The 17,661-nt window shown below is 33.9% G+C and overlaps 1 protein-coding gene across 1 annotated transcript in view; it reads right to left on the reverse strand.

Annotated features, from left to right (window-relative positions):
* LOC116628581 (bifunctional heparan sulfate N-deacetylase/N-sulfotransferase 4) overlaps positions 1–17,661 on the reverse strand; it is a 262,209-nt gene that overhangs the window by 134,849 nt on the left and 109,699 nt on the right. Inside the window, exon 3 of the mRNA XM_032398986.1 lies at positions 9,549–9,703. Coding sequence (XP_032254877.1) covers positions 9,549–9,703 — 155 coding nt within the window. The remainder of the gene's footprint in view (positions 1–9,548; positions 9,704–17,661) is intronic.

Below are 17,661 nucleotides of genomic sequence, written 5' to 3' on the forward strand. Positions count from 1 at the left end.
AGTCATACTATACAACTCGTAGAAGCAAATATAGGATTACACTTTTATGACCTGGGTTAGGCAAAGCCTTTTTAAGGTTGACACAAAAAGTACAAGAGAAAAAAACAATCTAAAAACAAAAACAGATAAATTGGACTTTGTAAAAGTTAAAAACTTTTATGTTTCAAAAGACACAGTTCAGAAAGTGAAAAACAATCCACATATGGAGAAAATTTTTGCAAATCATAGGTCTGATAAAGTACTTGTATAAAAAATACACGAAGATTTCTTGCAAGTAAATAACAAAAGGCCACTAACTCAACTAGAAGTGGAAAAAGGTCTGCATAGACATTTCTCCAATTAAGACATATGACAGCTGAGAGGCATATGAAAAAGAAATGCTCAACATCATTATCATTAGGGAAATGCAAATCACAACATAATTTGATACCACTTTGCCCCCACTAAGATGGCTACAATAGAAAAGACAGTTAATAACAAGGATTGACAAGGATGTGGAGTAATTAGAATCCTCATGCACTGTTGGTGGGAATGTAAAGTGGTGCAGAAAATTTAGAAACAGTCTGGCAGTTTTTCAAAATGTTAAGCATAGAGATACCATATGACCCAACAATTCCACTCCTGGGTAAATATAAAGATAAACGAAAACATATGTCCACACAAAAACTTGTAAATGAATGCTTATGGCAGCATTATAAATAATAGCCAAAAAGAAGGAACAAGTCTATCAATTGATGAATGGATAAATAAAATATAACACAAATATAGCAATGGAATATTACTTGGATATAAAAAGGAACAAACTACTAACACAAGCTACAACATATATGAACCTCAAAACACTATGCTAAATGAAAAAAGCTAATCATAAAAGACCACACACATATTTTATGATCCCATTTATATAAAATAAAATGTTCAAAATAAGCAAATCTATAGAAATGGAAAGTAAATTAATTATCTCCTAGGGTTGGGCAGTTGGAGAAAGGGAAATGACTACCGATGGGTACAGATGATAAAGATGTTTTTAAACTCATTTTGGTGAAATTTTCACAAATCTGTAAATATGCTAAAAATCACTGAAGTTTATATGGATGAATTGTATGACATGTTAATATCAATATCAATAAAGCTGATAAAAAAGATACAACTATAACTTAGACTAAGTAGTTAGTAGTAGAGGTGGTGAGAATTCAATGGCTCTAAATATATTTTCAACTAAAGGCAATGGACTGGATGAGAGAAAGAGAAGTGTTAGATGAATCAATATTTTTGGCTCAGTGGGATATAATGGGCATTAAGATTCAGAATAAAGATTTGGAGTTTAATGTTTGAGGTCATATGCAAATATTTTTCAAATTAATGAAAGAATAAATGTGACTTCTACCATACAGGAGTCCGTATGTCTCTTATTTCTAGTTAAATGTGAAGGCAAGTTTCTATAATGACTTCCAATGATTTCTGCCTATTGGTATTCACTAGCTTGTTGAATTCCCCTCCCTTTGATGATGTGCTGGACCTAATAACTCTCTTCCAAAGAGTAGTGTATGGTAAAAATGATAGGATCTCATTTCTGAGATTAGGTTATAAAAGTTCCAGATCTCTTAAAAGCTCACACTATTGCTAAAAATGTCTCAAATTTATCTATGCTTGGATGTTTTGCTTCTTTATATATATATATATTTTAATATATATCATATATATTTTTATTTCTTTATATTTTATTTAAATGCTTCATGCTTATGTAAGTGTCTATTCTGCTGAGTGCACAGACTGCCTTGTTCATTATTGAACCTTCAAAATACATTATTTGCTACCTAGTGAACTTTCATTAAACCAATATTTGGTCACAATTTTATTTTTTATTAAATATTCTTACCTTCTCTAAATTTTCTCTTTTTTTTTAAAGATTTTATTTATTTATTAGAGAGCGTGTGATAGAGAGCATGAGCAGGGGAGAGGGGCAGAGGGAGAGGGAGAAGCAGACTTCCCGCTGAGCAGGGAGCCCGATGCGGGGCTTGATCCCAGGACCCTGGGATCATGACCTGAGCCGAAGGCAGATGCTTAACGACTGAGCCACCCAGGCACCCCCTTCTCTAAATTTTCTATCTTTGAAATACCCTATTAACTATAACTATCAGGGTTTTTTGATATCTTGTATTTGTTGGACAGCATAAGTCTGTATACTGCATAATTTAGTAAAGATATAGGCATAGCAGCCATTGAAAGGCAGCTCTCTGTCAGTTTTATATCTTTGTGTCATGAATTCCAATATTACACTCCTTTTAATTAATTAATTAATTAATTTATTTATTTTAAAAGATTTTTTTTAAGATTTTATTTATTTATTTATTTGAGAGAGAGAGAGAGAGAGAGAAACAGCATGAGAGGGGAGAGGGTCAGAGGGAGAAGCAGGCTCCCCGCTGAGCCGGGAGCCCGATGTGGGACTTGATCCCAGGACTCGGGGATCATGACCTGAGCCGAAGGCAGTTGCTTAACCAACTGAGCCACCCAGGTGCCCTATTTTAAAAGATTTTATTTATTTATTTGACACAAAGAGACACAGGCAGAGAGAGAAGACAAGCAGGGGAAGTGGGAGAGGGAGAAGCGCTCCCTGCTGAGCAGGGAGCCCAATGAGGGGCTCGATCCCAGGACCCTGGGATCATGACCTGAGCTGAAGGCAGACGCTTAATAACTGAGCCAGCCACGTGCCCCACTCCTTTTATTTATTTATTTATTTTATTTTATTTTTTTTAAAAGATTTTATTTATTTATTTGAGAGAGAGAGAATGAGAGAGAACGAGCACATGAGAGGGGGGAGGGTCAGAGGAAGAAGCAGACTCCCCGCTGAGCAGGGAGCCCAATGTGGGACTCGATCCAGGGACTCCAGGATCATGACCTGAGCTGAAGGCAGTCGCTTAACCAACTGAGCCACCCAGGCACCCCACTCCTTTTATTTATTTTTTTTATTTTTTATTTTTTTTAAAGATTTTATTTATTTATTTGAGAGAGAGAGAGAATGAGAGACAGAGAGCATGAGAGGGAGGAGGGTCAGAGGGAGAAGCAGACTCCCTGCCGAGCAGGGAGCCTGATGCGGGACTCGATCCTGGGACTCCAGGATCATGACCTGAGCCGAAGGCAGTCACTTAACCAACTGAGCCACCCAGGCACCCCACTCCTTTTATTTTTTAATTAAAACCTCTACATAAGTGATACTTAAAAATTTTCCATAGTTACTCTTTGATGAGTTTGAGTTTTTATGAACAGAATTTAAATGTCAGCATTTTTCTTATCAGAAAATTTGTCTAATTATGAAAAAAATTATACAGAGTTCATAAATATGTGTGGCATTTTAAAAGTAGAATTTAAAAACTTATGCCTTTATTTCAAGAATTCCTAACTTATTTACTCATAAATAAAATGCATGACTATTTAACAAAATATCAAGAAAAACACATAATTATTGGAAAGTTATCATTGAAGACAAGTTTGTATTTTTCTTTTTTTCCTTCAGGATATTTATGGTCTACTACTACTATTAGTGAACTGAAGGGCCTCATTCATTTGAAAATGTTAATGAGTCTGTACACAAAACTTAAAAAAACAAAACAATATTTTTTAATTTCTTTTTTTCCCTCACAAATCTATTGGGAATAAAAATAAATAATCCTGGCTTATGTTACAAGCACTCTTGCTCTCTAGGTTTGAAAAAGAGGTGTAGGTTAAGTCAGGAATGAGTTTTGGTAACATTTTCATCAAGCACTTTAATGTTAGCCAATGTTTCTCATTCTCTCGAGCTTTTGTTTGTTGTCATCTTTGAAGTGTTGCTTCTAGTTAGTGAGATTCTCAAGCAACAGAATGAAAACAAAAAATGTATGGTTTACTAAAAGAAAGAATCCAAATTTTTTTTCCCTACCCTACTGCCATACAAGTATAGTATCTTATAATTAACATATCTTGGTTGACTATATTTATCATTCAACTAACACCCTCTACACAAGCATAAAGATACTCACATGACATATATGGTTATGTAATAGGCACGCATACATATATATATGCACACATAAACACGTTCATACACTGAATATACATGTGTTCATGGATTAAGCATATACATACACATAACCTCCTATATATAACACACATGCATTCACACCACATATATAAGTGTGCATGGATTTAAAAATAATAGTACTTTGAAAACCTCCAGAACTGATCACTGAATTGAGTAAAGTCACAAATTACAGAATTACAATTACAAAATTAGTATACAAAAAAATGTTGACTTTCTTTGCACTAATAAGGAAGTAGCAGAAAGAGGAATTGAGAAAACAATCCTATTTACAGTTGCACCAAAAATATAAAATACCTAAGAATAAACCTAAACAAGGAGGTGTAACATCTGTACTCCAAAAACTATAAAACTCTGATAAAAGAAATGGAAGATGACACAAATGGAAAGATACTCTATGCTTGTGGATTGGAAGGACCAATATTGTTAACATATGCATACTACCCAAAGCAATCTATATATTTAATTCAATGCCTATGAAAATACCAACAACATTTTTCATAGAACTAGAACAAATAATGCTAAATTTATATGGAACCACAAAAGATTACAACTGGTCAAAGCAATCTTGAAAAAGAAGAACAAAGCTGTAGTGATCAAAACAGTATTGTATTGGCACAAAAATAGACACATAGATCTATAGAACAGATTAGGGAGCCCAGAAATAAACCCATGATTATATGATCAATTAATCTACAACAAAGGGTGCAAGAAAATGCAATGAGAAAAAGACAATCTCTTCAACAAATTGTGTTGGGAAAACTGGACAGCTATATGCAAAGAATGAAACAGGACTACTTTCTTATACCATACACAAAAATAAATTCAAAATGGATTAAGGACTTAAATGTGAGACTTGAAACCATTAGACTCTTAGAAGAAAACATAGGCTGTAATTTCTTTGACATCAGCCATAGAAACATTTTTTTTTTTTAAGACATGTCTCCTCAGGCAAGGGAAACAAAAGCAAAATTAAACCTCTGGGACTACACCAAAATAAAAAGCAGAGTACCTGAATAGACAATTTTCCAAAAAAAGACACAAATGACCAACAGACACATGAAAAGAAGCTCAAAATCATTAATCATCAGATAAATGGAAATCGAAACCATGATGAGATATCACTTTACAACTGTAAGAATGGTTAGAATAAAAAAGACAAGAAATAACAAACATTGGTGAGGATGTAGAGAAAAAGGAACAATCGTGCACCATTGGTGGGAATATAAATTTGTGCAGTCACTGTGGAAAACAGTATGGAGGTTCCTCAAAAAACTAAAAATAGAAATATCATATGATTTAGCAATTATGCTACTGGGTATTTATCCAAAGAAAATGAAAACACTAATTGAAAAAAAATATGTATCCTTATATATGTACCCCTATGTTTATTGTAGCATTATTTACAATAGCCAAGATATGGAAGCAACCCAAGTGTCCACTCATAGATGAATGGATAAAGAAGATGTGGTATATGCACAATGGAATATTGCTCAGCCATAGAAAAGAATGGGATCCTGCCATCTGCAACAACAGGGATTGACTAGAGGGTAAAATGCTAAGTGAAATAAGTCAGGAAGAGAATGACAAATACCATACGATCTCACTCATGTAGAGGATTTAAGAAACAAATGAAGTAAAAGGAGAAAAACAAAAAAACCCAGAATCTTAAATACAGAGAACAAACTGGTGGATGCCAGAGGGGAGGTGGGTGGGAGAATGGATGAAATAGATAGAGGGAATTAAGAGTACACTTACTGTGATGAGCACTGAATAATGTAGAGAATTGAATCATTATATTGTACACCTGAAACTAATATAACACTGCTAACTATGCTTCAATAAAAAATGTTATTGACAAAAAAAAAAAAAAAGAAATGCAATGCTTTACAGTAATAAAAGCTCTTCTAAAATGATGAAACAGTAAAGAAACAGTGTTGCAATATATTTCTCTCTTGATTTTTAGGCATATTACAACAGAAAATGAACTCTATCCATACAGAATTTGGACAAACACTACAAATAAAACCATTCTGATTGTTTAACTGCTTTTGAAACATCAATATAAAACTAGTAATATGTCATTTGAATCATTTTTGTAAGTGTGAGAATAACTGTGCTTTTGACTGATAACCCCTCTGACAGCCAAGGTCATACCAAAGAATATCAGGTTGGAATAAAAAAAAAAGAGATTTAAACATTTTTTTTTCAGTTTAAATTGGTCATTTAGTTTGAAAATCTCTTTCCATAATTGCTTCAGTTGCAACTAGATGAGTATTTCAAGACGTTCATTCCAGATTTGTGGACTGACGATGTCAATGATCACAGAATTTTAGAAATGGAACTGATCAGTGGATTATCTGGTCCAGTACTTTTGGTTGGCAGATGAGCTGATGTAAATTAATTATCTAAAAACTTTGTGGTTAAGAGAATGAAAAAGGAAATCATTACTATTTCAGGGGAGGAAACCGGGGCATGAAGACATTAAATGAGATGCCAACTGTATTAGAACTTGTTACTTGCAGTCAGGACTAAAATATAGCCTGCTAATATCTCATGCAGTGCTTTCCACTATCCTATCCCATCTTGATACTGTTGATGGTTTTGAAGTGTCATCTGGATGTGGAAAGATAAAATTTAATAGGAAAGAAATACATTCCCTGGCTCTCTGGACAACACACTTACTGTCATCCTATGTTTACTGCTAAAGATGGGTTTTGGATGTCACTGCTTGAAGAGTCCTGAGAAGTTTTATCGAGGTGAACTCCAGAAGGAAAAGAACAATGTCATTTCAGTATGTGTGTTTAACAGACTTCATTTTAGTTGTAATATTTTGCTTATGCAACATATAATAAGATTATTTTTTACAAAATGTATTTATAGGTTTCAGTCTAGCATTTAGCCACACTGACTAAACAATGTAATTGCTCTGAATGAACTCTAAATAGCTTTCAACATTTCATTACAAAGCAATTACATCTGAGTCTTTCCCAGTGTTTTTGGCATGGCCTTTTAAAAAAAGAAATTATACAAACAGGCGAAATCAACCATTATGAAATATAACCCACATGCTTAAAAAGCAAGCCTTCACAGTGAAAGTGAGGTAGGTGAGGTTGAAGTCAAATGATACACAGTTTATTGTCAAGGTAACTGCAAAGAGAGAATTCATCATGCTTACTCAAGGTAAGTTTATTTTTTGAAAAGGGAATATTTATTTAATTTTACAATGCTATGAAGTAGTACAAAATTTATTAGATATTCTTTGAGAGTTAAGTGAAGATCAACCTCTTGTAAATCTGTATTTTAAAAAAATATTTGGCTTTTATAAAGGGAAGCATAATTGTGTGCTTGTCTGATTTTGGAAGATCATAATTGGTTAACACCTACTGAATGCTGACTGTGTTGCAGGCACTGCTCTAAGCACGTATCTTCAAATACGTGTCCTCAAATATGGATCAGTATAATCCTATGGGTAGTTGTTACTATTATCCTCATTTCTACAGATGGGGGGACTGAGACACAGGGTAAGTAATTTTTGTTCAAGAACAAGCAGCCATGATAGAAGGTTGGGATTCAAACACAAGCACTGTGGTGCCTGTGTCCATGATCTTAATTGCTTTTTGTGCTACACACACTTACTTGTAAGGATACTATGCACAGATCTTACACAGGTCTGGGGATTTAGAGGTGGAAAGAATGGTGAACCATTAACATAATAACCAAGCATAACTTCATAAAATATCATAGTGCTTATTTGGCCTTAGGTCTATGCCTCCTAATGTGGCTTTTAAAAAAATAAAACATTAACGATCATGCAGTGCAAATTAACTCTTTAATTTATTTATTTTAATTTATTTATTTTTAATTTTCTTATGTCATGTTAATCACCAGACATGACATCATTAGTTTTTGATGTAGTGTTCCATGATTCATTGTTTGCGTATAACACCCAGTGCTCCATTCAGTACGTGCCCTCTTTAATACCCATCACCAGGCTAACCCATCCTCCCACCCCCCTCCCCTCTAGAACCCTCAGTTTGTTTCTCAGAGTCCATCATCTCTCATGGTTCGTCTCCCCCTCCGATTTCCCCCCTTTCATTTTATCCTTCCTACTCTCTTCTTCTTTTTTTTTTTAACATATAATGTATTATTTGTTTCAGAGGTACAGATCTGAGATTCAACAGTCTTGCACAATTCACAGCGCTTACCAGAACACATACCCTCCCCAGTGTCCATCACCCAGTCACCCCATCCCTCCCACCCCACCCCACCACTCCAGCAACCTTCAGTTTGTTTCCTGAGATTAAGAATTCCTCATATCAGTGAGATCATATGATACATGTCTTTCTCTGATTGACTTATTTCGCTTAGCATAATACCCTCCAGTTGCATGGACGTCGTTTATTTTAAATGAAAACTGCTTATTTTAAGATAGGTTTAACTGAGGCCCAGGGTCTTTGGGTGATCCACATACCCCTTGTGACTATCTGTTCCCTCTGTGTGAAGATGTGAGAATGGGCATCTGAGTATTTTTCTGGGAAAAAAAAATGTTTTTCCTTAGATTGTTAGAGGGATATATGGCTCACCTAATATAGAGCAGGGTGGGCAAACTTTTTCAGTAAAGGTAAATATTTTAGGCTTTGTGGGCCATATGTGGTTTCTTTTGCAACTATTCACCTCTACTGTAGTGCAAAAGCAGCTATAGACAATACATAAAGGTAAGCGTGGCAGTGTTCCAACAACATTGTATTTATGTTCATTAAAATTTGAATTTTATATAACATTTATGTCACAAAGTATTATTGTGCCTTTGACTGTTAGCCAATCATTTAAAAATGTAAAAGACAATCAAACAAACAAAACCCACCCCAAGATGAAAAATATCTTAGCTCAGGGACAAGAAAAAGCAAGCAGCAGGCCAGATTTGGCCCATGGGCCATCTGATAATTTGTTAGAAAGGCAAGTTCTCAGGCCTCTCTGAAAATCTTTGGAATCAGAAACTTCAGAATTGGACCCAGCAGTCTGTTTTAAAAAGTGTCTTAGGTAAAAAGGATACATGCTGCAGTTTGAGAACCACTGGTTCTCAATGATTCAGTTCACCCATCCATTCATTTCTCCTTACAATAAATGCTTTTTGAGATGTAATTATAATGTATCAGGAATACAGTGGAGAAAGTACTAGATTTCCTCCTCATAGGTGCAAGAATAATTCTTCCATAAAACAAAAGATGGTAACTTTCTGACAATGACCTACTTTTTGAAATACATTTTATAGTATATCATGGCCCTATCCATACACACACACATGCCTGGAACAAAATAACACAAAGGAATATGTACCCTAATACGTGTGAGGCACTTTCTGATATTGTCTGTTCTATTTCTGTTGTATTCACCCCAGTAAATTGATTTTGCAATCCACTTATACATTACAACTCGGAGTTTGAAAAATACTGCAATAAAATATGCTCACCAGTGCAAATTCCTTGTTGAGAATCATCTGTTCAACTAAAGATGACTCATTGTGGAAGAGGTGGGGTTGCATATGGCTCCACATATGAGGAAACCACCAGAACTCATCCACAGACCTAAGCAAAAGGTCATCTCCTTCATCTTCCTCTTCAGTCCCTGTAAAACATGAGGTTAAAAATGGTTTGAATGAATATTTCGTATTGGCTTGAAGATGATGTTTGTCAGATTTTTGTTATTCTTCTTACTACTGATACATAAATCCTATTTTGCATTGTTTTAATAATAATAAAAAGAAATGACCATAGTCTAAATTACACTGAAGGCAATGTGGCTGGGCGTTGTGATGAGTTGGAGTGCAGATAGTTGTTTAGTTTAGAACTTAGGGGTATTTTGTCACTGACACTGTTCAGGATTGCTAGCGTATGGTGAGAAATGAATAAACAAACTTCATTTGAGACAATTTATTTTTGTTTTAAAAGTATTAGCTGATAATTCTTTTCCTTTTGCATGCACAGGGGAAACCTGATCAGAGATGATTTTTTTATTCTTAAAAATATTCTTGCATATGAGTCTAAAATTGAGCTTAAAATTTAAGTGATGAAGTTTGTTAATTTTTTTCTGATTAGAAAAATAATATATGCTTATTGAATAAGTGAAAAAAAAGCACAGACTAGTGATATATGAATCTCAAAAACAAAACAAAACAAAACAAAAACAAAGATCATCATCTAGAGCTAACATTTTGGTATTTTGATATTTTCTTTTAAATCTTTTTTTGCTTTTTTAAAAGTTGAGCTAACACTGTATAATTACTTTTGTATCCTTACATTTTTAACATAAATATTATGAACATACACATTTCCTATTTTGATACCAATATTTCTTAAAACTTAAACAATGAAGTTATTAACACAATAGAACCTTGGCTTGGGAACTTTAATATAAAGTTCTCATCTTCTCTTAAGAAAATTTGTGTTCAAGGCATAGTAAAAACCCTTTGTCATGCCACAAGTGAGAAAAAAAAAAAAAGAACGAAATAACAACTTAATTCCCAGGGAATTCTCTTCATTGCAGATACCAACAAATATTTTCACTGTATGAAATCATACAATTTTTGCACAATTTTACAATATGCAGTCTAATTTTAAAACGTTCTGGATCAATAATATAAGAATTGATTCCTATTTGGTCTCTAGATACTTAACTAAATAAGTGAAGTAAAATAACAGATTCTGTCTTAGAGTGTGAGGTGTATTTATTTGGTTTATTTTTCCACAATATAATATGTTTTACAGATGGCTGCTTAATTTAATACTAAGCAAATAAATATTAAAGTTTTTTTTTTAAAGAATCCTCTCCAAATGTTTCATTTATGTGTCTCATAATAAAGATTTCACTGATCATGCAGTAAAGAGTGCTGTGAAATGGTTAAAGTGTATATTTGATATCAATAAATACAAAAGTAGAGTCTCTACTTCGCCATTTACTTTACTATGTGGTCTTGGACAAGTCAACTTCTTTGAATCTCAGTTTCCTGGTTTAAAATGGGGATATAAATACCTATCTCATTGGGTCTTTGTGAAAAGTGAATGAGATTGATTTATTAAAGCACTTAATATCATGACTTGCAGATAGCAAGCACTTCATAAATATCAGGATCTCTTTGTTCTTAAAAATAATATCTACAGGTTTATACTTATAGTGTTCTAAATTTATATATTTTTACAAATTCTTGAAAACATTGCTTGCCTAGATTATTAATTTCTTGAAGTCAGAGATTGGATTCCTTTAACTTGCACAGTATTATGCCACTTCCCCAGAGCAGTGAGTAGGTGAGTAATTTAATTCAATCCATATTAATATAATGTCAGTGAACTTCAGAGCTTTCATATGTCTGCTGAAGTGCATGGAAACTTTTGTGTGTATTTATGTATATGAATTATTTCTATGGTACAGTTCATAATGCATAGTTCTTAGAGGGTGTAAGGACCATCAGGTTTAATTAGAGTTTTGGCACCATACTACTTGTAATAGTTGCTACTATACAAAGGGTAAAGAAATAGAAGTTTTGAATGTGATAAAGTCTTATGAATCAGTTGAGCAGACAGAATCCTTAATTTTTGTTAACTTTAGCTAAAATTGTTAGTAAGACAGACTTGCAATTCATTGACTTTGTTAATATAGAGAATTTCAAACGTTGAAATCCAAATAGAGAAAAGTTTATCATTTCCTCAGATGGATTTTAAGCATGAAGTGTTTAGACCATGTTTCTTACGGCCATAATTTAGCCCACTGAAGCACAGATTAGAGTTACTTTATGTCACATGCAATGAATGAATTGACAGTTCTCCCATCCTTCTGTTGTGCTTTGAATACAGAATGTTTGAGAAATGCTTCCATTCACTTTAAACTTCACTGATTGTTATTGAAAGTAGCAGGAATCACAAAACACATACTTGACCAGGAAGGAGGTCAATTAATCAACTTAAATGAAATTTGTAGACTATTGATATAAACAGATACATGACTGATCATAAAATATTAATAATTTTTATACTAGAGATTGTGTTAATTTATAAACACTCTTCACAAGGTTGAGAGTGATATTTAAAACTTTATTTTTTCACCTCATAGATTAATTTCCCATCAGCCTTTCTCTTACTTTATATAGGTCTTATAATTCAAAGCCATGTGAGGCAAGCTTGTGACACTAGAAATAGCTTAATGAAAAATATGATACCAAGTCATGCTGAGGGACCAACGCAGAATTTCAAATGTTTTAAAATCCAACTAAATGAAAATATTAAATTTTCAAATCACTATAAACATATATTTTTCTATACTATTAACACATATTTTTCTATACCTAATTTAATATGTGAGGATATAATTTGTAGTTCATACATCACCATATTTAACACAAGTTACAATCCATTAAAAGAATTTGTGTTCATATTTAGCCTTTTACTTCTAATCTGATCTAGATTCAAATCTACAACATCATTATTATTTTTTAAAAGATTTATTTATTTATTTATTTATTTGACAGAGAGCACAAGCAGGCAGAGTGGCAGGCAGAGGAAGAGGGAGAAGCAGGCTCTCTGCTGAGCAGGGAGCCCAACATGGGGCTCAAACTCAGGACCCTAGGATTATGGCATGAGCCAAAGGCAGCCGCTTAACCAACAGAGCCACCCAGGCGCCCCCAAATCTACATCATTATTAATTAAAAATGTAGTATTTTTTGTTCTCACTTAATAGTTTTTCCCTCTTACCTCTCTAAATTCTCAATAAATAGGAAGTTTTTAAATTCAGAAGTAAAATATTGAAGAATTTACTTTTTTGTTACCACTTGTAGATGATCTTGTTATGAAATAATAGCATACTTCTAGAAGTTCTTTAAGTCTGCCAATATAAGGATAATTTTAGCAAGATCTGGGCTAGAGGTTAATTCCCATAAGGCAATGTTAAAATGCAATTTATAAAATTCCAGTGTCTGCATTATTGCTTTTGTACAAATGTCTGCTTTATATTTGCTCATTATGTATGAAATATTGTAATTCCTGAATGGTAAGAAGATGTTTGTATTTTCTTTGTATATTGAATCTGGCATGGTTCCATATAGGTAGGTATGCACTAAACTAATTTTAAATATTACAATAAATAAAAGAACTGGGTGGTGATGAAAATCGATTAAAAGTTACCTATGGTTACCTATTAGTTCTAGAACTGATAAATTCAACAGAGCTGCAGAGTTCAAAAATCAATATACAGAAATCTGTTGTATTTCTATGCACTAATAACAAAAGAGCAGAAAGAGAAATTAAGAAAACAATCCTATTTACAATTGCACCAAAAATAATAAAATACTTAGGAATAAACCTAACCAAGGAAGTGTAACAACAGTACTCTAAAGACTATAAGACATTGATGAAAGAAATAGGAGATGAAGAAATTCCAAGCAAATGGAAAGAAAGATATGCCACGCTGATGAATTGGAAGAACAAATATTAAAATATCCAAACTATCCAAGCAATCTATAGGTTCAGTGCAATCCATATCAAAATATCAATAGTATTTTTCACAGAACAAGAACAAATAATCCTAAAATTTGTATGAAACCACAAAAGATCACAAACAGCCAAAGCCATCTTGAGGAAGAAGAACAAAACTGGGGGTCCACACTCCCAGATTTCAAAGTGTACTGCAAAGCTATTGTAATCAAAACAGTATAGAACAACACAAAAAAAGCCACATAGATCAATAGAGCAGAATAGAGAGCCCAGACAGAAACCCACACTTATGTGGTCAATTAATCTATGACAAAGGAAGGAAGGATATACTAGGGGGGAAAACAGTCTCTTCAATAAATGGTGTTGGAAAAATTAGACAACTATATGCAAAAGAATGAAACTGGACACCATACACACAAATAAACTCAAAAAGGACTAAAGATCTAAATATAAGACCTGAAACAATAAAACTCTTAAAAGAAAACATAGGCAGTAATCTGTGGACATCAACCTCAGCAATAATTTTCTGGATATGTTTCCCCAGTCAAGAAAAACAAAAGCAAAAATAAATTATTGGGACTACATCACACTAAAATGCTTTTGCACAGCAAAGGAAACCAACAACAAAACAAAAAGGCAGCCTACTGAAAGGGAGAAGATATTTGCAGACGATACATCTGATAAAGAATTCATACAACTCAACACCAAAAAAAAAATCCACAAATAATCCAATTAAAATGGGCAGAGGTATTGAATAGACATTTTCCCAGAGAAGACATACAGATGGCCCAAAGACATGTGAAAAGATACTCATATCACTAATCATCAGGAGAAAAATACAAATCAAAACCACAATGACATCACCTAACACTAGTCAGAATGGCCAGTATCCAAAATATAAAGAACTAGGAAGTGTTGGCGAGAATGTGGAGTAAAGAGAACCTTTGTGCACTGTTGGCAGGAATGCAAGCTGGTGCAGCCACTGGAGAACACAGTTCGAAGGTTCCTCCAACAACTAAAAATAGAATTACCATCCAATCCAATAATTCCACTTCTGGGTATTTACCTGAGGGAAACAAAAACACTAATTGGAAAAGATATATGAACACCTATGTTTACTGCAGCCTTATTTACAAGAGCCAAGATACGGAAGCAACCCGTGTCCATCCATAGATGAATGGATAAAGATGTGGTATATATACACAATGGAATATTACTCAGCTATAAAAAGGAATGAAATCTTACCATTTGGGACAACATGGATAGGTATGATGCTAAATGAAATAAGTCAGAGAAAGACAAATATCCTATGATTTCACTTAAATGTGAAATCTAAAAAACAAAACAAGTAATATAACACAAAGGAGAAAAAAAACTCATATATTGAGAGGACAAACTAGTGGTTGCTAAAGGGAGGGGAGTGGGAGATGGGTGAAACAGGGTGAAGGGTATTAAGAGGTATAATCTCCCAGTTATAAAATAAATAAATCACCAGGATGAAAAGTATAGCATAGGGAACATAGTTAATAACAGTGTAATAACTTTGGAGACAGATGGAAACTACACTTATCATGGTGAGCATATTGTAATGCATATGACTTTCTTTTTTTCTAATTTTTTAAAAAGATTTTATTTATTTATTTGAGAGAGAGAGAAAGAGAGAGAGAGCACATGAGAGGGCGGAGGGGAGAGGTGAGAGGGAGAAGCAGACACCCTGCTCAGCAGGGAGCCCCATGCTGGACTCAATTCCGGGACTTCAGGATCATGACCTGAGCCGAAGGCAGTCACTTAACCAACTGAGCCACCCAGGCGCCCATCATTTTTTCTAATTTTTAAAAAGATTTTATTTATTTATTTGAAAGAGAGGTCTCTCTCTTTCATGAGCAAGGGAGAGGAGAAGAGGGAGAGGGACCAGCAGACTCCATGCTGAGTGTGGAGCCCAACACAGGGCTCGATCCCACAACCCCGAGATCATGACCTGAGTGGAAATCAAGAGTGGGATGCTTAACCAACTGAGCCATCCAGGTGCCCCTGTATTTGGTTTTCAAATCCCTATGTTGTACACCTGAAACTAATATCATACATATGTCAATGATACTTCAATTAAAAATTTTTAAAAATTAACTTCAGAAAATGTGTTCAGTACATTGCAATGCATGTAAAACCTTCAAAGACACGTGGGAAATATATTTCTAAGAATGTTACTTGTATCGATAAGTATAGTTTATCTTTCCATTGTATATATATGTTTATTATGCCTTGTTTCACTGAATAACTTGTAAGGCACATACATAAAAGTTGTTTCTAAGAATGTTACTTCTGTATGTGAATAAGAGCAGTGTTATTTCAATTAATGATTGTGTTCCCCCCACTGCAGTGCAAACTCTCTTTAAAGGCAAAAAAATAAATACAGAAATAAATAAATGTATGTATGTAACCTACAATTTCAAAATTAGAAAATAAAGTGATGTGCGTTATTCAGTTTATTTTTTTGATAAAATCAATCTTATACAAAAATACTTTTTAAAGTAATAATAATAAACACATAGCACTTAGAACATGCTATGCATTGTTCTAGATGAGGGAGATATGATTCTCATTTAGAGATGAAGAAACTGAGGCACAGAAAGTTTAAGTAACCTGTTTATGTTCACAAACCTAGTAAATGTCAGTCTGGATTTGAACAAAAGCAGTCTGTTTCTTTTCCTTTTTTTTTTTTTTTTTAAGATTTTATTTATTTATTTAATTGACAGAGAGAGAGAGACACACACAGCGAGAGAGGGAACACAAGCAGGGGGAGTGGGAGAGGGAGAAGCAGGCTTCCCGCTGAGCAGGGAGCTCGACGTGGGGCTCGATCCCAGGACCCTGGGATCATGACCTGAGCCGCAGGCAGTCGCTTAACCAACTGAGCCACCCAGGCGGCGCCCCAAAAGCGGTCTGTTTCTAATACCTACTCTGAACCAGTAATTTCTACAGAAAATAAAAAACAAAGAGCAAACAAAGGTAAATGAATGTAATACTTTTAAAAAAAGTTTCATGTTTAAAAGTTAATAGTTTTATATAAAGGGCCTATATTTTGTCAAATGAACTGTCATGAAAAAACAATATTAATACAATTTGTAAATATCCATGAAATAATTGATTGAGTCATATTCAATTTATGATTAATTACAAAGAGTGGCAATGATTGTCACTAGAAATTATGCCCTACAAAAATAATATTTGTAACACTTTATCCCTAGAAGACATCTTAACACTGTAATGTGTTCATTCTCTGAGTTTTCATTGTGCAATTCTAACCAAGCTTTACATATTTTCAGACTAAAACATTTTATTTCAAACTCCACACTTTTATTTTTTTCCTTTTAATCAACAGTGTGTCCTTCCTTTTTCAATTTGGCACCTGTGAGTGGCTGACTGCGAGGGAAAACTTAGGGATATGTCCTTTTGGGTGAGATTGTTTTTAGCATGTGAAGGGCAGAGAAACCAAACAGGAAAGAATACACGGGAAATACAAATAAGTGGAGCAGTCTAAGAAATGAAGAATCTATCATTATTACGCTGGGCATATGTGATTAAATGTCTTCAAAACAATGAGGCTCATCAATCAGCATCCTCATGCATTGGGAAATCAGAACATCCTGGGAGAGAGCTGAGACAGTCATTGTGACAAGGCCATCTTCTAATAGTTACATATCACAGTGGAGTGCAAGTATAAGGAAAGCACTTCCCTGATTTGCAAACTTTGTTCCATATAGTTAAGCCTGCATATAAGAATGTAACTAGATAAGATAGAAGTATGCCCTCCCTAGAGTGGACATCACCAATGTTAACTCCACTCTAGGAGAAAACTTGACATCTCTTGAGTAAATTAGTAAGTACTCAATATAATATGATTGCACCTTTGAAATACAGTATGGATGCCTTTCAATGATTCTACACTTAAAGTATCAATTCAGTGAAAGTTTCATCCTATGTGAAGGAAAGTAAGCTTCTGGGATTTATAAATTTATATATACAGCTTGATCTCTAAAGTGTACTATCACCACAGCATAACAGAATAAAGTGTTTCTTCCATTATTTTTGTTAGGTTAGTACCAACAT

The sequence above is a fragment of the Phoca vitulina genome, unplaced genomic scaffold (assembly GCF_004348235.1).
Source record: "Phoca vitulina isolate PV1807 unplaced genomic scaffold, GSC_HSeal_1.0 scaffold3, whole genome shotgun sequence".
NCBI lineage: Eukaryota > Metazoa > Chordata > Mammalia > Carnivora > Phocidae > Phoca > Phoca vitulina.